This window comes from Clinocottus analis, unplaced genomic scaffold, assembly GCF_023055335.1.
Source record: "Clinocottus analis isolate CAN_PGR_092001 unplaced genomic scaffold, fCliAna1.0.p SCAF_2, whole genome shotgun sequence".
In the NCBI taxonomy this organism is placed as follows: domain Eukaryota; kingdom Metazoa; phylum Chordata; class Actinopteri; order Perciformes; family Cottidae; genus Clinocottus; species Clinocottus analis.
Genome location: NW_027175931.1, coordinates 21,459,602 through 21,484,721, shown reverse-complemented (window position 1 = coordinate 21,484,721; position 25,120 = coordinate 21,459,602). Strand labels below are relative to the sequence as shown.

The window sequence follows — 25,120 nt, the reverse complement described above, 5'->3', positions numbered from 1 at the left end:
AGCTCCGAGTTGTTGATATAAATATTGTTTCTTTAAAGAGTCACGAGATGTGAGGAAAGATTAGGGGCATTGTTTCCTCTCTATTGTTGACTGAGATGGAAAATACCTCCAGGAGGTTTCATGACTCCCAACATCTGAAGGAATAGGCTGTCGGTTTGATAGCTAGACTTCCTTCTGATACTGTGGATTTGTTAAGGTTGTTTTGTCAAAGGCATGATGTGCATGGATACAAGGCGAGCCGCACTATGGCATTCGAAAGCTTGAAGGTTTGTGAATAATATATACTTTTTGAAGATTTGCTTAGAATGTCCATTGCAAGTTACCGTTGACAGTGAGAAACGATGTTCTTGAAATGCATTTCAAATCTTGTGCTTCAATCTCATACTCATGTCAAAATGAGTCTTTATGTTGTTTTTTTTTCCTTTGGGAGAGTTAATACAAAAGGATCTTAATATTTGAAAAAAATGCACATATTGTGAATGCTTTGCCAGATAAAATCGGGGATGTTTCACATTTCAGAGCTTCACTCCAGCTAGTTTTAAACCGCAGCAATGTGCTTCCACACATTGCGACAGCACATCGATCCAAACTTTTGGACAATTTATTTTTCAAAATCTATTACAGCCTTCTAGATCATTTAAACCAGCACGCATGGGACACCGCACGCACACCGGCACTGATTTACAATTCCCTTTTGCAAAGCATGGTGGCACCAGAGTTCAGCAGTACGCCGTCCTGCCTCCCCGCAGCCGGCGCGGCTCCGTGTGGCAGCAGCAGCAGCAGCAGCAGCAGCAGCAGCAGCAGCAGCCTGGAGAAGAAGAGAGGAGCAGGAGTTTGCGCTCCGTCCGTCACGTGCTGAATAAATCAGATTTGGAGAGGGACGTCCACCGCTGAGCCCCACACTGTTTGGCTCTAGTCAGCGTGCTGCAGCAGCAGATACACACGCACACACAGACAGTGGAGGCCGATAAGTTGACCGCGTCTGAAAGGACGGCAGGAAAGTTTTTTATGAGACACAAGTTTGCCATTTGACTTTTAAACATTTCATCCTGGAAGGAATCTGAGAGAACTAATTAGGAATCGAGCAAGGACACAGCGAGGAGGAATCAATACAGCCACTGGCAAAGGATACAAGTCCTGACATGGATGTAACTCTCACTTTGGACTCCGCAGGGGAATACTGAACAGAATCTGGACATCTTGGGACCCGTCTCGTCTTCTATTGAACACAGCAGAGCAACAGATGAATGTGAGTATCACCACACAGCTGGTCACAGATCCTCTCACATGCGATGGAGTTGTCCATCAGTGCAACTCCGTAATACTAACCACACCTTTTACTCCCTTGTGTAATGTTTAACACACGTTACAACTCACTCGTGGATCCCATGCGTGCAGTAATAGTCTATTTTTATGGAAGAGTGTTTTCCCTCAGTTCTTTTATGCTCAGTCAGACTTCTCTGAAGCGGTAATGGAAACACAGTTATACGCTTTCGTTTTTAAACAACTTACACAGTGGATTTAATCAAACCCACTTCCAAAATGTCCTTCAACTGTCTTAGCGATCAATGGCTCAAACTGTTGGTGAAGTTTATTATGTGAGTTCGCGCATGAGCTCTTTCACTTTGCGTGTTCCATATGAGATACGAGGTCGTGGTCGCAGCGCTGCACAGAACAAGCTCAGCTCGTGCGCTTACTTTGAAAAGCAGCCAAATATTCCCGCTGCTTGTCGGGTCGCACTCCCTTTAAACCCCTGTGAGACATTCCTCTCCAACAGGTCAACCTACGGAGTTATTCTATTGTCCTCCGCGTGCTGCTGTTGCCGCTGCGCCTTTGGGCCTCCCTCCTCCTCCAGTGGAACACATACCAAATGATTATCCACATGTCGACACAGTTCTTGTGTCGGCAGACTCGTGTTCATTGAGCATGAATAGGTGTTCCTTTCCCTCAATTAATACCTTAATTAAGTCTCCAGTGGGTCCCATCACCGCGCACTTTACTTGTGAATGTGATGGGTTGCCATGGTGTTGTGCGTAATTATGCAGCTTTTTTTCTTCTTTTTTTTTCTTCTTTTTTACTCGAGCCACGAGAAGCAGGCTCCTCCTTTCGCTTTTATTCCCAGTTTGAGGTGCAGGGCAAAGGCTTGCTGTTTGTTTCACTTGAGTTCCACCTCTACAACTGTTAAGTTAGTCAATGTTTAGCAGTTGTCGCTGCAGTCTGCTAAATAATTGTACAGAAAATGGCCATAACATTGTATAATACTAAGCTTTTTTTAAAAATTGTTATTATTTAATAAACAGTGTTTTCATCCATTCACCTAACCTAATCAATTACTCATCCATGTGTAATGATGTTTGTGATAATAGCTATAGAGAGAATTATTCTAATGTGGGACATTTCCACGACTGCATGGGTGGAGTTCTTATAACTCACAAAGAAAACAAACAAAAACACAGCGCTGACGGACAAAACCACTAAAATGTAGACCTCCACAGCTTTTATAACAATCCAAGGATTATGTCATAAACGCTCGGTGCAGTGCATGAAGTAATCTTTTTACTAGTCTCGTCTTTGTAGCTTGCATATGCTGTTGATGAGGTTAATGTTCCAGACTCCTAAAAAGGAATGAAAATCACAACATATGCTTCTCCCAGGACGACCACACCAACTCCACCCAGAGAGTATGTTGTTGCCTTACATGTTTGAAGACTGCTTGGCTGCAGTCGCTGCGGTTTTACTCATCGTGCAGTGCTGTTCTCAGTAAAATAAGTGAATCAAGTGAACATCAACCATGGCGTGAGTGCGTCGTGCCAGAAAGCAGTCAGACATCTCTGGAGGTTGCTTCAATATTTGTGACCAGACTCTGTCACCTGAAATAAACAATTTACATCAATGCAATTTGAAGTTTTTCGACACATTTATGTGACTTTCCACATATGAGGTGAACTCTGACCCCTTGAGTTTTGGTCATGTGGTCTAAACTCTCCTTGCACCCCTGCTACTGTAACTCGATGCACATGTGTTTCTAATGATGCAACCACAAGTACCCCCCTTTTAGGTAACATCAGATGGTGTCATCTTCAAAGACTTGAGGTGTGTGTTTTTTTATCTGGAACATCTTACACAAACAGCTGAAGTAGCCCATGCTGCTCTTGCTGTGGGAAAGAGATGATCCTTTTTGTCACGGACCCCAAGAAACCTTTAGCTCATCGTGATGAAAAAGAGCCGATGTGTTTTCCCAATGCTGTGTTTGTTATGGCCTGGATGTGCATGTGTATCTCAGGCACGATGGCTTTTCTTGGCTTTTACATGCCGAGGGACTGGCGTTTCTAATGCAGGGCACAGAAACGCATCACTTATGAGAGGTAATCGTCTGGCCAACATTCAGGGAGTTTTAGTTTGCTTCGTGCTAAGCCTGTCGTCCTCGTGTCCAGTCAATCTGCAGTTCTGTCTGTGGTTTCCATTATGGCTCCATTGAGCCTCAGGCAGCATGGCATGTTCTCGAAAGCGCAGAAGTTTTCTTTGAGTTAACTGGAATCATGACGTGGAATTAGGAGCTCATTTTACATACTCTGTCACTATAGGCGTCCCTCTTGGCCTACTGGTGGTGAAATGGTCTGGTTGTGTTAGTTAATATAGTGCAGCTGAAGAACTTTTTTGTTTTTATGATTTGGGATATATTTTCGGCAGTGTTTAGTTTATATCCTGTCAATTAGATATTCTAGTTCGATCAGGAAAAGCACAATATTTAATTCACACATATCATATGTGATTAAAATTTCAGATATTAGCTTGGATAACAATGTGATGATTGTTCAATATTCATACGATATACCTTCTCAGAAGAAATTATAAATCCACTGTATTTATTATGATGTTTAACAGAATCATTTTCTCGACATCATATTTATATTTCATGAGAGTTTTGGCCTTCTTTTCTGTAATGTAGGTATTGGCTCAGAAGGGAGACGGCCGTGTTTGGTCAGATGTATTGTCGATTGTAGGTTTTGCCAAACCAGAGGCCTGCTTGTCTTGATCTTGTCGTGAAGGAAAGACAAATAGTACTCCCCAGAAAACTGAAAAGCAAAAAAAAAATAAGCAAAGGAATTTAAATCTATCATGAAAAATAAATATCTGACACATTTTGCCAAACATGATCTAGCTCACAGTGGAGACGTAGAAATGCAGGCCTTATGTGCCCAACATTCACTACTGCCAAGGATTCTGATGCTGATTCCAGTCATGCTAGCAAAGTGCCTAGAATGCTATTGACGGTATTCAAACAGAGGTTTCATTCTGCATGTAAATCCTTGAAATCTTGCGCTTGGTTGGTTGACTTGGTTTACAGGATTTGATAGAAAGTGGGTCAATGTTGTAGTTATTGCTCACAATGAGTACATGTTGTGACACACAAACACGTGCTGGTTTTGGAAAGCTGTAATAATACAATATTTTAGACACTGTTCACAGTACACAGGGCTTAATACCCCACCAGTTGCATCATCTTAAACACAACTCTTTACTGAGGTTTAACTACGAGCTGAGGGACTCACAATGATCTTGGACAGTGATGCAAGAAAAACATCTGAAACCAAGTAGCAACAATGGGATCGGCTTACTAAATGCAACAGGCTCCAACCTCAGCAGCTATTTTGAATAGTTTTTTTTTTTGCATTGCTTTCCCTGAAGCCCAATGCATGGAGAAATTACCTTTTATATCCTGTCTGGTAACTGGCCACTAACTTTCTGACATGAAAATCCTCAGCAATGGAGGTGTCGTGGTTGGTTGGGTGTGTAGTCTATTTAATATTTGGTGAATATCTTAGCTTTAAAGTGCAGACATTTTACTTTAACTTCAACCTGCATCTTTTAAAACCATATCCTTCTTAGCCTGATATTCTGCAATTAGCCTACCCGACTGTGTCTGCTATATCCATTAAGCTGCTCTGCTCGGCGGAGGCCCTCCACTGTAGCTTTACCAGAGAGTGCATGATTTCAGTTGTGGCATTTGGACAAAAATGTTGGCCTTGAAAAGCTTCACTTTCTGCTTTGGAGAAAGCTTTGTAAAAGTGCATCCCCAGTGTTGCAGTAAAGTAAATCAATAGTGAGACTTTAAAGTTCAAGTGCTGTCAAGATTTTCAGGCTTCCATGAATGTGCTTTTTTTTTTTTTGCCAAGATCAGCACTCCCAAAGCATCCCAAAGTACGAAATGTAACGGGGAATTTGTAGTGCTTGCTTTTAAGAGACTGACATTTGCAATCATTACAGTCAAAGTAAAGGCAATATGAATTAGGATTTGATGGATCAAATTGATTTGAGTTCCTTTTTATTCCTAAACTGTTAAATGATATTGAACTCGAAACATAAGAACTATGTTAACAGCCCTGATTTTCAGATTTTCTTTCAATATTGCAAATAATGCTTGAATGCAAACCAACTCATAAAGTTAAAGTCAGCGTCTTCCGTGTTGTGGGCTCTGAATCAGGGCAGACTGAAATTAGCCCCGGGATCTTGTGTGCTCATGGCCAATTTCCAGCAACCCTCAATTACAATGCTGCAGAGCCAGAAAAAGGGAAAGAGGTAGACTGCATGGAGCCCTTCAACTCTACTGTACTGCTCTGTCGCTCAAACACACTGTCACCACCATGGCTGAGGCAGACCGCCACACTGGACACATGGGAGGCATTTGGTGCGCACACACACACACACACACACACACACACACACACACACACACACACACACACACGCACACACACACACACAGATACACAGATGTTTTGTGAATGTTTCCTTGCAGTTATCGGTTTAACCACTGGGAGGAGCTTTAAAGAGCTTTAACTAGACGCTCAATTTCTCAACATTGAATCGGAATAATGTGCTTCTAAATGTGTTTCCTCAAAATAAAGCTAGATTTACTTCTCAAACAAGTCAAAGTAGGTATGATTTACATACGTTTAGACAGAACCACAGACAATTGGAAGCTGCTCTCTTTATTTAATAAAAAGGACACAATAATTTTCTGTGTGCCAGACACTTGGCGGTTTTGGATTATTTTGCAGATGGTGACAGTCTTGTTGAATAATTTCCACATTGCTCCAAAGTGTTTCTCAGTCTCAGTTACAGATTCTGTGCAGTGGTGTGGTCCATTTCCAGAGTGTGCCGATTGTTTATCCAAAGAATTCTAACACCCTTTTACTTTTAAGTATCAGTATTTAAATATTTCCCACCTTGATTTAACACTTGAAGCTTGAATTTCATTCTCAGAAATATTGAAAGATAGGTATGTTTGCTTGGGGAGAGTGTTTCAAAACTGCTCACCCTCAGAGAGCTTAATGTGGTTCCACACGTATACACACACACACACACACACTCACACACACACACACTCACACACACACACACACACACACACACACACACACACACATATATATATATATATATATATATATATATATATATATATATATATATATATATATATATATATATATATATATATAAAATCCTAACACAAGAGGGGATTGCCATGGTGAACACATTGAGTAATTCTTGCATCTTTTTAATCAAAGTTTAATAACCACAGCCAAGACTCCCTGTCTGAGATGGTCTGCTGTGGCCTGTGGCTTTGATGTTTCTTTAGCAAAGGAAACCTTCTTGGTAGGAGGGACAAGGTGTTGACTTATTACCTGAATGAAGAGGTGTAAGAAAGTGTTATGTGCAGGGTGTATTGTGTGTGCTGTGGTTGGGAACACAGCCCATGAAACATATGGGAAAGTGTTTAAGGCGTGCACCTTATTTTTCTTAAACTAACTTACTTTGTATTTCAACACAGACATAATACACCTTTTCTTAGTTTCTGCTGCTGTCAGGTTTTGATATTGCTCAGCTTTTCCTCTTTGTGTGTCTCCAGGTTTAAAAAGAAGGAGCCAAAATGAAGACAGCTGCCAAGGATTTTGGGAAGTCTATAATGGACCCTTCGCACCGTGAGGGTTGGTGGAACAGAAGGATTGTGCTCATGGTGTATGTGGCCTTGGAGCTTCTAACAATTCATTCGCCCATGGTCCAAGGGACTCTTGAACTACAGCTAGATGAGGAACAGCCAGCAGGCACAATTGTCGGTGACATCAGTGCGGGACTTCCTCCTGGCATCACAGCATCCATGTACTTCATCTCAGACCATGAGGGCACCGGTGTGGGGAGTGATTTGGACATAGACGAGAGCACAGGCATTATTAAAACTGCCAAAGTTCTGGACAGGGAACTGAGGGATAGATACAACTTTATTGCAGTCACCATGACAGGCGTGACTGTGGCAGTGACCATCAATGTGAATGACATCAATGACCACGCCCCGACGTTCCAGAGAAAAAGGGCCATGTTTAAAATCCCTGAGCAGACCGCCATCGGCACCAGGTTTCCTCTCGAGCCAGCTGTTGATGCTGATAAAGGACAGCTTGCAACACAAGGTTACCTTATCAAGGATGGAAATGTTGGCCAGGCATTCACCTTGGAGACCAGGAGGGGAAGCAATGAGGTCCTTTATCTGGATTTGGTGGTCAATGCCATTCTAGACCGAGAGAAAAGATCCACGTATACTTTATCTCTGGAGGCCTTTGATGGTGGTTCCCCCAAAAGGACTGATCAGATGACTTTAGATATTACCGTACAAGACATTAATGACAACGCTCCCATTTTCAACCAGAGCCGCTACCATGCCATTATATCAGAGAACCTTCAGCCTGGAAGCAACATCCTGCAGGTGTTTGCCACTGATGTCGATCAAGGAGACAATGGAATGGTGCTGTATGAAATCAACAGGAGACAAAGCGACCCGGACCACTACTTTGTCATTGACTCTCGCACGGGCATCATCACGCTCAACAAGCCGCTAGACTTTGAGATGCGGAGAGTGCACGAGCTGGTGGTCCAGGCTCAAGACAATGCTACCCAGCCAGAAGTGACCAATGCCTTCGTCACCATCCATGTCAGAGACTACAACGATAACCAGCCCACCATGACCATAATCTTTCTCAGTGAGGATGGATCTCCCAGAATCTCAGAGGGTGCACAGCCAGGCCAGTATGTAGCCAGGATCTCTGTCACTGACCCAGACTATGGCGAGTACGCCAATGTCAATGTGTCGCTAGAGGGCGGAGATGGAAAGTTTGCCTTGACCACTAAGGATAGCATTATCTATCTGATCTGCGTGGACAAGATTCTGGACCGGGAGGAGAGAGACAGCTACGAGCTGAGGGTGATGGCAACAGATTCAGGCACTCCTCCTCTCAGGGCAGAGTCCTCTTTCATCATCCAGGTGATTGATATCAATGACAACCCTCCTCTATTTGACAAGCCAGTGTACAGGCAGGTGATCCCTGAAGTGGTGTTCCCAGGGAGCTTTGTATTACAGGTGACAGCTAGAGACAAAGACCAGGGACCTAATGGGGACATTAACTACAGCATCCTTCAAGACCACGGCTCTTACTCCAACTGGTTCAGTATAGACTCCATTACGGGAATTATCACCACTCTCTCCCAACTGGATTATGAAAAGAACCCCAATCCCAGTATAACTGTGGTGGCTACAGATGGAGGGAAACAACCCCTGTCCTCCACTGCCGTGGTTCACGTTGTGCTTCAGGATATAAATGACAATGAACCTGTTTTTGAGAGAAACTTCTACAATGTGTCCATCAAGGAGAGCACAGCTCCAGGGACCTGCATTCTTGAGGTAGGACATTTGCTTGCAGATGTATTTCATTAATAGTTTGTGAATTGATTAATTATATAAACACACTCCCACACTTTAACGCTGAGCTCATGGAAGAATCTCAACTTAACTTGGGCGCAGTAGAGAAGAGCATAACAAATGGAAATTAATAAGATAAGATTTCAGTCATTGTTACTGGTAAAACTATTTAAATTTGACTCCCTTGGTGTGGATTTACCTGCGGTTTTGGGCCAAGATGATCTCCTTTTTGGATGTCCTCCCTTTCACCTCTCAAAAGGTTTCCAGGGTAACAGAGGCGGTGTAAAGTCCTCTGTCAGCCCAGGCACAAAGGAGGTTTTCACATACCCACAGGCAGAGACAAATTCAAGGCTTTATCCAAAGAAATAGTTGTCACTTCACTCTCAAAAGGCACCTTAATTAGGCTAGTTGAGCGTGAGAAAAAATGGCCATAGACGACAAGATGAATTACAGTTCAGACAAATTACAGCACCCCCAGTGACTGCAGTCCTGTGTCGTTAAAACCTTTTTTTTCTCAAGTTCTTTTTGGCAATCTGATAAAAAAAATTTTTTTAAATCCTACTCGTCATTGTTTAAATCATTCAAGTGACTCCTCAAGTCAGAAAGCTAGTTTTCTTTACAAGTATAGACTTTCATTCAATTATCATAAGTGTCTGCTGTAGTATTGCATGGATCAAGGAGTTGGATACAGAGTGCAGTTCTGACAGAGGGCCTAGCAGGCGGGATCTTGGCCCAAGGTTTGGCCTTGGGAGAGGGAGGGTGAAGGGAGACGCTGGCCTTACCGCTACTACTGGCTTGAAAGCAGAAATAGAAGCTTTGAGGGCTCCTTGTGTGAGGTCCCCTAATTATAAATAACAGGAACCACAAGGATAAGATAATGTACTCAAATGTATTATGGAATTTGGAAATGATTGTAAGGGCTTTGCAGCTCTTCAAAATATATATATTTTAAATGTTTCTTTCGTTTACTCCTTCCAATGTGGGTTTAAGTTTATGTTTATGAAAATATATGTATTTTTTCTTTCTAGACATGGTCAGAATTTGGTTATTCCTTTGCTCTTTCCGCCAAAGGGCATTACTACCTTCTCTCAAACAACTCTCAGAGTATGACACGTTGATCAGTGGCCTCACAGGATCCAAGTATGAAGTAATTCTTTAAAGCCACTGCTCTCTGGCCTCTCTCGGGCCTTCCTGGATGCTGACGACGTGTGTTTGGCGGCCCATGTGAGAACAGACTGCTCTTACTCAGGGGGCCAGCTCTACATCCAAACATCTCAGAAAGACATCTGATCACTGCCTTTTTTTCCCTGCAAATGAAATTCCCAATGTCCCCTTTTTCCATCAAAATTCTGTCCAAAAACACATTACGATATATGTATTTTAAATCAATTTAAACATTTGAAGTGTCTACATTTCCCCCCTCACCAGGTCACCAGCACAGCAGGTTGTGATTATTCTAATGTAGTCTGGCTCCAAAGAGCTGTGCCTGTGATATTTTGTCACTTTCTGCTGTACATCACTTGGTTTATGGATGACTTTTGAAGCTGAAAGATTACTAAAAAAAGGACTTAATCCTATTAACAGCAATCAATCTTGTAATTTAATATGCAAGATGTAATGCAACAAAAATGGGTCATCTTTGATAGAGGAAATCAAATACGACCTGAAAATCAACTCTTTAAAACCACGATCTGCGTTGTGGAATGTGTTTCTCTATTATTAGTTTTCAAACTGTGTATGGTGATGCAGTGAAGGAACCACAATACCAACGTAACTCTTTGCTTTCATCTAGTTTATCTATTTATATAGCAAATGAAGTTCTCTTGCACCAATTACTATCTCAGTGTTACACTGTGGATTGCATTCACTCAAGATGTGTTACACTGTACACTGCCTGTGAGTGTTTTGTGTAAAAATCATTACTTCAAGGTCATTGATTAAGTAATTAAGCATAGATTAATTTGATTCCTGACATAGAGGAAGACGAGTAATACAAGATGTCATTAAGGATAATGAGGCACATTAGCCAGCCTTAATATCTACAAATTCAGTAACGCAAAGTCTGGTTGTTTTGGCTTGGAGCATTACTCTCCATTCACTCCCTTACGTGTTATTTCAATTGTGAAGTAATGAAGCTCTCCAGTTGGCTGAATCTCGCAATAGGGAATAATTTACACCTCATATCATGGTGGGTTTTGGTTGGTTTGGACTGTGTCCCTGCTAAGAATTGTCCCTATGTCTGTTTCGGGGGGCCTTTCTGGCTCCAGCAGAAAGAGGATAGGGGGTCTCCAGGCAGCGGAGGGGGAAATGAGCCCTGACAAGCGCTGGCATGAGTGGCGGAGGTGACATGGGCAGGGGGGCTTCCTCGTCTGTCTGTTGGTCTGTCCCAAATTCTTATCTGATCTCACTTCATTTCTCATTAGCTGGGTGTGAAGATAGGCCAGACCTAATTTTTAAACTGGCCTCCCCCATGTTAATGACAGAATGGGCCACTTGTCATCGCTGCAGCCCCCTTGGCAATATGAGACCAACAGTGATTGCTGCGAGTTAAGGAGCAAACTTTTTTTTTCTTCCCATTTTTCTTTCTTGAAGCTGTAAAAACAAACTTTTGCATCTATCAGTTCCTTTGCCTCCCAAATTGCTTCCCGTCGCAGTGATGTCTTGGCAACCTTTTGACTAAACACATCACTTCCCTTGAAAAAACATTGGTGATATTGTGTAGGATTGTTATGCTTTGGCTAGGATTTCTTGTGTGCAACAATGCTAAGCCTGCTAGTTTTTAGTTTAGATAACTGCAGATGCAGAGTGCCACTCAAACACATTCATTACTTCTTGGAAATTTTGAAAGGCAGCCGAGTTGAAAGAGATACCTCAGTGAAGTGGCACTCTGAATTGCTTCTCCATTCCCGCCAACATAAAAGCTACCAGTCTATGGGGAAAAGGAAAACTCATAATTGCCCCAGAGAAAAAGTATGAATGATTGAAAGAATGTATTTCGTTCACACTAGTTCCTCGATGTTCCACAGTCTTTTTGTACTACAGAGACCACCTACTAGTGACCACCAGGCAGATGATATGAACACTGATTCCAATATCTTCAGCCATGCTGTCCTTGTGCTGCAATTACCTGATGAAAGAATGTGCTGTGCAGTGTAATAGTTTCCCGAAAGCAGAAATGTTCATAATGCTCGCTGCGGCAGCATAACGAGCTGGTGTTTGCTGCTCAATTGCAGTACCTCTCTGTCTCTGCCGTTATTATTTTATGTTAAAGAAGACCAATGTTACCTTCCCTGTATAATATATCCTCCTACCATCCTTTAGTGTCATCTGCGATTAAAAGCAGAACAAAAGTTCGGGGTCAATTGGTATATTGGTAAACAATAGGCAACATTTTGTTTCGTAGGGAACTGCTCCTTTACAAGAAGTTTCTCCTTTTTGTGTTTTAGCTGCAGGTCTCAAAAGTTGGCAAAATGCTTAAATTTTTTTTTATTTCACCCATACTAAAGTTCTGCAAAACTTCCATGTAAAATGCAACGGTTTGGTGACTGAAAGCAACACTGGACTGCTCTACTCTGGCTCCATTTTGAAACTTTTTTCTTCAATAATGGATTTTGCTAGCATCCCAATGAAAGCTTTTTGAGAGTATCCAAATGAGACTAACTATGATGATAAGGAAATTGACATATTCAGACTGGAATTTGTGTACACAAACCATGTCATCAATTTTGACCAGACATTTTTTTCTGGGGATGGTTTGTGTCACTTGAAATGTCCACTTGTCTGTTTTGATACCAGACTGGATTGTCTGCCGTGAGATTGGTTTTGCTTGAGGCGAGCTGACTCTGCTGTTTGGTCTTTGTCCTCCTGCTAACGACCATGCGCCGCTGTGGCTCTGCGGTAAATCAGCATTTTCAGGGAATGGGAAAATTGCAGGAAACTGGATGTGCTACTTAATGTGTTCGAAAATGTAATACTTCCTTGAACACTTACTCCTGGGCCTTGCAGGGGCACTGAAGCGAACATAAACACTGATGTACATCTGGATAGAGTGTGGGTGTCCAGGTCAAAGTGGCTGTGGTTGAGAAAGCTGAGCGCATTTTATTGTGCTCAGATGTCTATCAGCAAATCCTCTGCTTCTCTCTTTCCACCAATATAGAAGGAGGCAAAAATTGTGGTAAAATGCATATTATATATTATAAGGTTGACTAAAACAAGTAGGAGGGAATAGTGTTCATTGGATGTTTATACACCAAACTGTGAAAGAGACTAAAGGACCACCGTAGTGCAAATACTAGTGTTTGTTGTATCGCTTCCATACTTGTACAAAAAATGACAGAAAGTTACTGAATTCTTAATGTCCATCACTTTTCCCCAGAGCCCAATGGTGACATCTCAAATTGCTGTGTTGCCTAAACAACATCATTTCAGTTGGCAGCAAATTTCAGAAGCTGAAACTAGAGAACATATTCTGCTTGATAAGATGACTGCTTAACAGTATACGTACCACTTATCAAAATGTACCATTAATTGACTATTTGAAATGTTCCATCAGTATTATTACTGATTCTGATAACTTTCCTTGGAATAATGAACTGGTCTCCTTTTCCTTGGGTTTTAGACATATATATATATATATATATATATATAGATGAGACATGCTAGGTGTGAGAGATAAAAGTTTGCTGGAGGGGGTCCACATCTGGCAAGGAAGGAAGATGGACTTATACGGCTTTCTCAAAGGACAAGACATTCATTAGTAGCCTATACAGTTTGTCTGCTGCTGGTGAGGCAGACCTCTCAGCACCACTTCTAACTTTCTATGAAAGGATGTGAGTGTAGTGAAAGGAGAGTGAGAGAGGGAGAAAGAAAACAGTCGAAAGTCTCCAGAGGGACAGTCAGACTCTGGCAGCTGTGACAAAGCTCAGACTCAGCAGCTGAATCCAGCTGTTGATCTCTCTTCTGACTCTGAGGGGTGGGATCTCCTTCACTCTTCCTGTTTCTTTGTCTACGTTTGTCTCTCTTTTTTCGGTCACCTTGTCCGTCCAGACATCTTATCTCTTCCCACTTCCTTTTCCCACACTGTTGTGTCCCCTCCGTGATCCAATTACACCTCTTCACTTCCCCCTGTTTCCCTCCAGAGTGGTGACATGTGAATTAAAGCAGGTGAGAGCAGCACATCTGCCTGCCGACACATTCAGGCCTCCCTCGTGTGATGCAAACACACTGCCTTGTGGGTCCCAGTCAGACCGCGACCAGGCTTATCCAATTTGATGATGCAAGAAAGAAATGGGTGTAAATTACCAACAGAGTGAAGTCACACTGCAGGTGTGTATGTGCCTTCACAGTCACGTTGTCTTAGTGTTGCGTTCAGGCTCAAGAGAGGCACCTTTGCTCGACCTTTGTAAATAGAGACAATTATTCACTTTGCCTCCCTCCTCTTTTGAGACGACTGAATGGGAAGTGGGGAGCAGGCCGAGAGGCTCGCTGTGTTGAGGGCTGCCAGGCCTTCTGTTCTCACAGCCCGTGGTCCCCCTGCACATGTGCGAGGCAGTTGGCACTGCTAAACAAGCTGGGCATCAGGAAGCATCATCTGCTCACGATATTCATTCTGTTCCAAAGCAAATCTGTGCTAAATCATCCATCCAGTCCCCTGCTGTCCATCAGAAGCCACCAGACCGGAAAGCAGACGCTGAGTGACAGCTTGCCAGGTTACACAAATCAGTAACCAGGAAACTAGGTCCCAAACAAATGGCAACAAACCAATTCTTTAGTGTGATGATGAAGTGCAGGTATTGTGATGCTAGTCGGCAGCCTGTTGTGTTCTGCACTTATGACAAAACTGCCTCTTCCTCGAAAAGCACGCGCTATATATACACAGCCCTAACATATCTTCACCGCTGAGCAAATTGTTTCCGTATCCAGAACTTGACTGTTACAAAGAATGCATCGCTTTAGTCTGCCAGCCACCTCAGTCCCCCCCCTTTTGCTCCAGCCTAGCTGCACTGACTGCCAGTTGAAATAACGGTTGAAAAGAATGTTTCTGAGCCCAACAAGCTCATGGAAAGAGTAGAGCATTCAGCTACAGAGCGTGTGGTCAGATCATCCTATTTCTGCTCTCGATTAGATGCATTTTGGTTTACGACTGATTTATATTACCCCTTATTTTGTCTCTGAGCAGACATTTTCTTAGATTAAAATGCTTATTTGGATAATTTTAGCCAGTATTTTATTCAGCCAGAATTGTTGTACGGCTGCTTATTTTATCACAACTTTTAACATTTGGTGCTTTTTTCCATGTCAGATGTTATTTTCTGACATGGAAAAAGGGTTTTCTAGAAAAAACATAGTTATAGTATGAATACTTTGTTATTGTATTAGTATTGATATTTAGATTGTGCTCTTTTTCAAAGCAATTCATATATCAAGCAAAAAGGTATTTTCTGGTACACATATATCTGGCTCTGTTTTCCAGTGAGTATGTTTTTTTCAACCTTTGTAAGACTTAGAAAAAGATAGCGAGAGGGAGCGACAAAGCAACAAACCACACGGAGAAGGAGGTTTTTGGGAGAGATGCTCCACTTTTACATTGCGGTTACCCAGAGTTGTCTGTCTTGGCTTCAGACAGAGAGGCACCCAGGGCTGCTCCAACCAGACTCCCAGTCTGTGAGTACTGATGCTCCATGGTGGTCCACCCTCACACTGCTGGTTGCTATATCTTGAAGCCCTTGCCACATCTCGCAGAAACGCCCCTCTTGTTATAAGGGAGGACATCTGTTATGCCTTATCTATTCTAAGGTAATGAATTCACCCTGCAGATTAGTCGTAATAAGGAGACAACTGCTTAGCTTAACGCTGTCTTCCTCTGAGTGCTAGAAGGTGATTTAAAGACTAAAGGGGGGAACTAATTACCACAGAGTTGCCTAACTCATCAATAAGGCTAATTTGGTCTGGTGCTGCAGAGTTTATGTTGAGAGTGGTGTGCTTCTTCTTTCAACCAGCGTGTTGAAAGGCCAAATCTTTGTTTAGATTGTTGTGTATAGCCTGGTGCTGTGAGGAGCCCGGAGGCAGCGTGGGGAGCAGTGGGACTCTCGGCTGTAATTAGGCAGAGCCGGTACGCAGGAGTGCAGGACTCAAGATGTGTGATGTGGTATCAGAAAAGACGAACAGAAAGCCAGGGACTGGGGTGTGTGTATATGCGTGTCTTGATGTAGACAGGGTTTTTAGGGTGGAAGAAATTCTCTAATCAGTGCCTTGAGGAAGTTTCCTCCCAGATTGCTTTGAAAATGCATCTTGTGAGATTCGAAGCATCAAGACAGGAGATTTAGGAGTGGGGAAATGTATAAAGCACATGTGGTTTTGGATGCCCATGGTCAAACTATCAGTGCTCGGCACCAACTTTCCATTCCAGCAAAGGTTGAAGGCTGGACAATATGATCCAGTCGAGGCAGAACCATAGTGAGTTGCAGCACCTTGGAATTTGAAGTGAAAAGTACTTACATTTAGTTTTTACATAGAGTGGCATGTGTACATTGTACAAAGGCTTTCGCGAGGCTGATCACCCTCATTGGCTCTATAAAAAAGATATGTTATGGCTAAGTGGCCTGCAAAAGTATGTATCGTCTCCAGCAGCCATGGCAAAGTCAACTCACTACTCAAATGGATGCAGACAAGGAGCTGGTCAGTAGCTGGGATAATGGAGAAACAAGTTGTTGATGCTTTCAACAAGCCAATTCATCAATAGCAATGACTGGAGGCATCCAGACATCTGGTTTCAGAAGCCGTCTGCTCTGCAACCTGGCTGTGTCTTTATAGAGGCTCCCTGGAAATGATGCATAGTCAATTCTATCAGGTTCCCAATCCAACCACAGACGCGTAACAACCCAGTTGCTGTTATGTCGTGTGCTACAGAAAACTTTATCATGTCCTCTGGATTCATCTGTCGTCTTTTCAAGCAAGGAATATTTCTAATCACCTGTTGTTTCAGTGCTGCTCCAGTAACAGGACACTTTCAGAGGTTTATTTTCTGCGTCATAGTTGTGGAGGGGTTTGAGTTCAACCTTTTACTCATATGTTGGGCGGGGATACTTGCGTGTAATCTCAAAGAAAAGGTCTGTGCAGATGTAAATAATCTGGAGAGAATTGAACAGTCACCTGTTCTCAATTTTTACTGTCAACAACTTATTGCTCACGGGACCTGATTAGCCCAGACTGCGGATATGGTGATTAATGTTGTAATTTGCCTTTTGTATGTAAAGTCACGGCATGCTGGAATAACACTAGCTTATTCTATGAGCCAAGATCTGCTTTGGATTCGGTAGTGTGTCTTTTTAACTCCTTATTCATTCAGGGGAAGTCAACCAATAGTAACTTGATTGCATTGTTGCCTTCCTGCGTCTCATTCACAGCTTTCGGCCTGTTTGTCTTCTGACAGATTAGATAACACTGTGAATACAGGAAGCAGTTTCAGTATCACAAGTATAAAAAAGCTGTGATTAATACATAAATACTGTTTTCAACCAAGGGAAGCCATTGCATGGTGCTTAAAGTTGAGTTTTGACAACATCTGAAACGTCTCCTTGGCTTAATCCAATAGACATGGTCTCCAAAGCAAACAGAATGGTTTATAAGACAGTTGAGATGTACAGACACGTGTTGCAAGGTAGATAATACTCAGATGCAGAACTGCTCATTTATGATCATGTTTCACTGTAAAAGCTGATACATTATTATTCCAGTACATCCCTAAGATGTAACACTCCAGCACTGTGAGCAACATGTAATACCTGTGGTATTCTTCGCCGCTGCATTAGAAATGTCACTCACAGGTGTGTCTGTAGAATAGATATTCGCACACTTAAATCTATGCAGAGATGTTACTTTTTATCTTTCCGCCGTAAGGACCTTCATGAGAGCATAAATGATTTCGCTGGAATGGCACATGTCCTCACCGAATGCAGAACACCTGCGCACACTTCCGCCTCCTGTTAATTATAGCTTTATAGTGCTGAATGTAGTACTGAGAGGTTTACAAGTGGATGCCACACTTACACAACATAAAAGAGGGTTGAATCACAATGTATACAGACAAAAAACATATAGAATCACGGAGCAACCAATAGTATATCACATACTTTCATCACATAGTGAATGGAGCTCAAAGAGGGATCAGGCTTGAGCTATCGTTATTCAAAGATCCCCAGACCTTTAATGAAAAAAATCATCGGTGTCTCTGAAAGAAATTAAAATGTCTTTAAACATCCTAACCATCCCCATAGGCACACAGCATTCATGGTATACCACTACGTGTGATTTAGGTCTTCTAGGTTTGAATAGTCACAATACTTTGACATTTACCTTTTTGGTCAACATTCATGTATTAGCGATATCATGGCCGTGCAGGGGGATGATGAGAAGGCTCGTTTTCTGGTTTTAAATCTTAGCTAGTTTCAGTCAGTGCTCTTCCCCTGTCACCATTCCTGTCATCGCTGCTACTGCACCATTTCTTATTTATGGGCCTTCCTTTTTTACCCTACGCATACTAATTCTACACTCTAATAGGCTTAGTGGTATCTATGAATTTTTCTTCTCTTATTACCACGGATACATCTTTGAATTATCGTCCCCAAGAATATGAAGTGAATTGCATAGACGTCCTCTGCTCATGTAACCTTTCTTAACATGCGGCAGTGTTTTCTGCAGCCCTGTTTCCCTCTCTTGTGTATTTGTGAAAGGAGGGCTTTCTTTGGGAGACTTCTCTGAGCTTCTCTCCCTCCTGTAGTTTTGTAAATGACTTGTAAACAGTCTGTTTAAGTGTGAAGTCACCCTTCGCCCTGTTGCTTCCGCTCTTTTTTCATCACACTGGGACACATGCACATAGAAGTATTGTGAATGTTTTTGCTAAAGAGCCGGGGGAAGGGCACCACTGCTGTTATGGGACTGGGCCAAGCTCTGACACGCTGCAGAAAGTTGTTAGTGCCGGAGAAATACATGTCAGACCAGTTTGTGATTGATTGTCCATGATTTAAAGCTCTAAAATAACACAATAATTTGATGATGAGATTTTAAATAGTGGCCACGTAGGCCTATCTCTACATAGCTAACCTACAGCTATTCATTATGCATAAAGTTTGAGTTTGGAAACTCTAACGTTGGGCAAACAGAGTAAAGAAAAGAATAAGCCATGAAGATGCTGAATTCAAACCTGAGCAGAAGAAAAAGGTCAGTACTCCGACCTGCTCTATTTTGAACAGAATAAATCAAGAAAGTATAAAACCATTGAAACAAATGGGAAATGCGGAGTACAGAAGGTTGAGAAAGAAAACAGATGCTAAGGGGAAAAAGAAGAGATGTACCTCATGCAGTGTATGTGCAAAAGTGGCGTGCAGATGAAGCTGAAGTGGTGGTTTGTTACCATGGCAATATTGGGAAACAAGGTAGGTGGCAACAAAAACATCAGAAAATAGACACATCATCCCAAGTGTCTGTTTTTCTGTTGTATTTACGGAAGAGTTTTTACACGGCTGGACGGTCCCTAAATTAATCATGAAGGGAACTGAACTAAGAGAACAAGATCTCATGAAACCCTGAAAACTACTCTGCAGCACTGGATTCTTAAGAGTTAAGTTGTCCTTTTTCCAGAGTTCATCGCTGTTTCCTTTTGGACTGTCCTGCTGTCTCGGCTATCGCACGACATTATCAACACATTTTCGAGGTCTGGGGAACATGTAGCAGGGTCTTTGGATGTTTGTTTGGAGATAGAAACATCATGATCTCTTGGCTAGAGAAGGTACATTTATCCTGGTGTATAAACACAGAGTATAAACTGAGCTATCAGATGAATCTATATTGTATATCAACTGAGGTTTTCATTTGGAGGGGGGGGATCAGTGGGGTAGCAGAGGACTGGATATGTTTATTCAACATGTTCACCCTCCTCAGCCCCCCACCCTCGCATCTTGTCAGTGGCTGGGCCTCTGCATCTGTCATGAGGGACAGGCATGGGGGAGAGTTCGCAAGGTATTCTCTCTCTCAAACTCCAGCTCTGCTTCGACGTCTTTGTCCGTGCTTTTGGACACGCTGCTGGGACTTCCCTTCACTCGGTCCCACTCAGCTCCACTGGGTTTTAATAACAGATCGGGGGCATCCTAATAAAGTGCCGGCATGATTAGATTAAATTTGTCCTTCTTTTTCCACTTTGGGAGGGAAAAGTTATCAGGCTTAAAAACACTTCCCTTCAGAAACAGACTTATCCCACACCTACTGAAACGAGCAGACGGTTGCTAACGTTCAGCCTTTATCTCCCAGTTTCGGCATGTGAAGAAACAAACTGCTATCTCAGACCGGACAAAGCCTGTATGGGCACCCCGGACAACAATTTAAACTTTCATTGGACTGCTGGGAGTCTGTCTGAGCAAAGAGACTTTGTTTTCCTGCAATCTATTTCTTTGGGAAATAGTTCAACTACATCTTGTTAGTCCAATTAAGAACATGGTTTTCCATAAAAGAGGACTTACTGTTACTTTGACTTTATTTTCACCTTATTTCTCAAAAATGTAACTCTGGTCTTGGGTCTGGTTACTGACAGGAAATGTTTACTGCATGACAGGAAGTAATAAAATTAAAGGTATTACGGAAAAAAAATGAATGTAATGATATATATTGTCAGAATATTTGCATGGAGCAGCTTAAGATTGATTTCCTCTTAAAGCCAAAGCAACTGCTTAGCTAAGTGATATGTGTGTGTCGCATTTAAAACATTGTAAGGAATATTGTATTTTGAGAGGGGACGAAAAAGATGAATTGCGCAGCAGTTTGCATGCTAGTAGGTGGAACAAAGGTGCAGGTTTTGTCTTTTGTTTGTGCAGAAGGAGAAGGGTGCATCAAGAAGAGGACAAGGCACACAAGCTGAAAAGATTTTTGGCCTGGACCTACAAGAGACAATGCTTCAATCACGGCAGATCCATACCACTGGGATCTGAAAGCGATCCATGACTTAATTGACCAAAATCTTCAGTGAGAGTGCTTCTGATTGAGTCATAACATTGGCCTGCTAATGATATTATATGACAGGGCAAATACTTAAAGCTTACTGAGGGAAATGAGGTTACTTTGATGCAAGGCACCCTACACACTTCAACAGAGAGAAAACAACAAACTCTGCAGTCTAAATTCAGAGTGACATCTGAATGCTGCCATGTCTCGTAGTGGCCAATGGAGGCTATGAACGCTCAAGGATAACTACAAATATGAGTTAACAAAATGTTAAAACAGACAACTTTTTTTTTGTTGTGGAAGACTTGAGCCAATGGAAGACAGCTGCAGGTTTTTTTTGCACTATCCGCATCCTGCTTGGGCTGTCTGAAACGAAGGATCTCGTTTATGGCAGGCCATCGTTATGGGAATAAGTATATGAGGAAAGACCATCCCAGTGGATATTTTGTGTAGCTGCGGCAAGTGCTTCAGAGTTGGCGATGCAGCTTCCAGGCCTTTGTAGACTGCCACTTAGGTCATTTTGAGATTTTGTAGTCACAGAGTTTTTCTTCCATCAGCTCTTCTAATTGGCAAACAATGGCAGCTTTCATGTGACCTCCTCTTTTCTGTTGCAGCTCTCATTGCTTTTGTCTTCTGTTAAGTTCATTAGTGGTTTTACAGTATCTAATTAATTCAACCCCAGTGGTACTCACTCCTCTAGGATTTGGTGTGGTCTCCCCGAGGCTTGGGTGGTATGGTGAAAGAGATTAACGGCGTGACGTCAGAGTGCTCTGACTGGAAAGAGTGGCATGATATGCTCACATAGCTGTGTTCATGCTGGACACTATAGTTTCCAATCCCTGCTTAAGCCTGGGAATCTTCAGATGTGGGCACAGAGGGAAGCTAGTGGAAATGAACACCGTGGCAATGGTGTGCTCTGGGGATGAGCGAGAGGAAATTGCTTGCTCATACAGCACCAAACTAATTCAGGGTTTCCAAATCCAAATCCTTTCCAAGCTCACCAAAGAAGACTTTATTATATAACCCACTACTTTTGTTTTCTATTTCTTAGCTCATTAGGTATACAAAAACAAAGGACAGAGGGGAAACAGTGATTTTCTAAAGCCGAGTGTCAGGCTAGATTGATGGATCAACTATTTCCCCATATTCATGCTATTCTGCAAAGTAAATTATTCAAATGAATTCAAGTGAGCCACGACAGCTCATAGAATACTTTGTGTGAAACTCCTTTTTTGAGATACAGAGCTCATTTAGCTATGGTTGTTAGCAGAGTGATGGGTGATGCTGAGAGGAAAGCAGATTGGTTCTAAATAAATCAAATAATTCCTTTATCTCTTGCCAGGGACCTTCTGACTCTGCCTTCGTCTTTTATTTTAAAATCTTCGCCTCAAGTGCTGAAGATATATATATAGTTCCAGACCTTATGTTGTGCTTGGGACCTTGATAATTGTGGTCATGCCCCCCATTTCACCCCCTCACTACTTACAAAACATACTGTAGTTACTATTTGTTCTGATCTAGAGTTCTGTAACCTGTTCTAATTAAGGTTTTATTTACAAATCAGTATCCTTGTTGCAATGTTTCTTTTTAACCCAGAGTGCTAATGTGAGCTGAGGGACCCTTTAGAAGACCAGTCTAGACCCTTTTCACTCTGTGAGCTTGCTGTTGCCAGGCTGTTAGAAAATGCCGGAGGAGTTGCCACAATGTGCTTGTATAGAATGGCTTATGGCACAAACACGGCACTGTCTGTGTCTGTAGGGACTGTTGATGTGGGACAGCTGCTTTCTGATGGTAAACCCCTTCCCTGAAAGCTGAGGACCCCCTGTTAATTCGCCAGCATAACCACATTGTACGTGAATTGACTCAACATGTTGGATTAGCTGGTTAAATACAGTGATTATTTCCCTCAAATGTACAATCGTGACATTTAGGGCATTGGCATACTCACAAAGACTGTTCAAATCTTTCTCAAGGCTTTCTTTTCTTGTTCATACTTGGCCCACTGTGAGGAAGATAGCAACCTGCATGTTAATCATGCTTCTCATTGTGACTCTATGGAAGATTTTACATGTTGAGATTGAATCAAAATTGGAAGGAGACAAACATGAGAAATGGGACAGTTTTGGGGTTTACAATGGCTCCGTTGTAGATACAGATAAATAGCATTTGTCTATATGGGTTAAAGCACTTTGAATATATACACTGCATGGATACTGCCAAACCAATGACAGGGAGCTCTTGCCATCTTGGCAAGCAACTGCGTAAAATAAATACAGCAAGAAAGAAAGCGGGGAAAAAAAGCAAGTGAATATTGGGATCCAAACCAGAAACCGAGCCGTGTAGGTTTTTTCTTTTTCCTCTGTCATGCATACAGGCTGAAACACATCCCAACACCATGGAAGAAGAGGACAGCGGTAAAGAGATAGACGAAGGGAAGGCGAAAGTAGAGAGTTAACAAAAAAAGAGCAAGAGAGGTCTGAATAGGGGAGAAGAAAAAAAAGGAAGCGAGAGAAAATGAAATAAAAATAGGCTCATGATGGAGCTGGTGTCTCGATGAGGCAGCCCACTAACCTCAGAGGCGCCACACTCCCTGGCTTATCCCAGCCCAGTGAAAAGGAGGGGCCACACCACAGATCTTTCTGACTGCCAAGGCTCCAGCGCCAGTCTGGTCGTGGAGGGGCCAGGCATCTGAGGCTCCCCTCTCAGGATGACAGGGCAGCCCCTCACGCTTCAGAGCGATGAGCTCCCAGCCAGGTGTCACAACAGACCTGCAGGGTTCTTTTGCTTTGACGTCTGCGACTGTTGGGTTGGTTCTGTTGGTTTAGCAAAGTTACTGACTCAGTGTGTGAGCTGGTTGCTACTGAGTTAGAAGCCTGACATTTGAACTGCTCTGGCAATATGACCGCATGCTGCAGGGTGGGTCACATCAATCACAGCAAGTCGGTGGTCGGCGGAGCAGACATCAACCTGGAAGGAGGTCACTGACCTGAGAGTGAAAATCCACAGGTTTGCCATCCCTTCCTTTCATCCAGAGATTACTAGTGGATGTGGCTGCTGGAAATGAGAGTGTAGTCGATTTTTTTGAAAATGTAGGTGCACCTGGTCGTTCAATGAAATTGAAAAATCTTATTATGATCTCGTCTTGTGATTAAAATCAACAACTCCTTTATATAGGTCATCAGATGTGTAAGCAAGCAAAAGATTGCCCAATTACAAACCATGACTGCAGTCGAATAGTAATACTAAAAAATGATGATGAACTGAGTTGGATCTATCAGGAAGTCTACTGTCATCTGTGATATATTGCCAGACATAGATGGAAAATATATTTTGATAACAGTTTAAAGATTTAAATATTAAGCAGATTAAGGAGCCTGTACACACATTTTTCCCTAAATTGAAAAAAAGAACATCTGGATTACATCAGGCAATGAAGTATACAGCACATACGAACAAATAGATATGAAATTCTATTGTTTAGTTTTTTTCTCCTTTTCGCATTTTCCCCGTGTAAGGCAAGTGCATACAGTATAATTAGATGGCCAAGATTTGATACCTATACTTGTTTTTAAAGCCACAGAAGTGAGACATGTTCTGCACACTTCTATTTCAGCAATTTTTTAAGTCAAGTCTTTCTTTTGTTACCAAAGAACAGCAAGATTACAGTCTGATTCTGTAGCCCGAGCCTTATCGCTGACTTCCTTTCACTACAAAGCAAAGATGTTGATGTTGGAGGACTAAAATAAAATACACAATGTTCTGTTAGCATTTGCCACTGAAGGGTCAAGTGTATGTTCTTCACAAGCATGTGTGAGGTTCATCCAGTTGTCCAAATTTTGTACAGTCGTATAGAGTAGTGTCAGATTTTTTGCAAACTGACCATAGTTTATCCTAATGTGATGTTTTTAAACAAAAAAGTAACGTAAATGTGGTTAAATATGTTTTGTAAGAGACAGATAATTAAAAACAGATTAAAAAATACACAAATACCTGTATCACACTTCCTTCTTCAACTCAGTGTCTGCCAAGACAAAAGTATCTTTGGTAGATGTTTAAAAATGCAAACGTCATCCAATATACCTCACAGGTGATCCGAGTCGGAGTAAAAAAGTAAACAAGTTAAGTTACGTAAAATGTGTTTTCATCGAGCTACAAACTCACCCAACAAATGATGGTGCTGACAGATTTTTGTAAAGCTCATCGTTTATTTTTCAATTGTCTTAAAAATGGTTGACCTCAAAATAATGTAAATACCACATAACATGTTGCTTTGGGTTACAGGCAAACAAGAAGAAGACATTTTCTTATTAATACAAATTCTCATTAAGGGACCCTTTGGAGCAAATTCAGCTGAATTTCGCTTCTGTTCTTCAT

General features: G+C 42.1%; 1 protein-coding gene across 1 annotated transcript in view; it reads left to right on the top strand.

Moving 5' to 3' along the window:
- Positions 1–1,000: 1,000 nt before the first annotated feature.
- The window catches only part of LOC137790842 (protocadherin-16-like), a 72,151-nt gene continuing 48,031 nt past the window's right edge, over positions 1,001–25,120 (top strand). The window contains exons 1-2 of the mRNA XM_068585393.1: positions 1,001–1,249; positions 6,917–8,737. Coding sequence (XP_068441494.1) covers positions 6,938–8,737 — 1,800 coding nt within the window. The 5' untranslated portion in view covers positions 1,001–1,249; positions 6,917–6,937. The remainder of the gene's footprint in view (positions 1,250–6,916; positions 8,738–25,120) is intronic.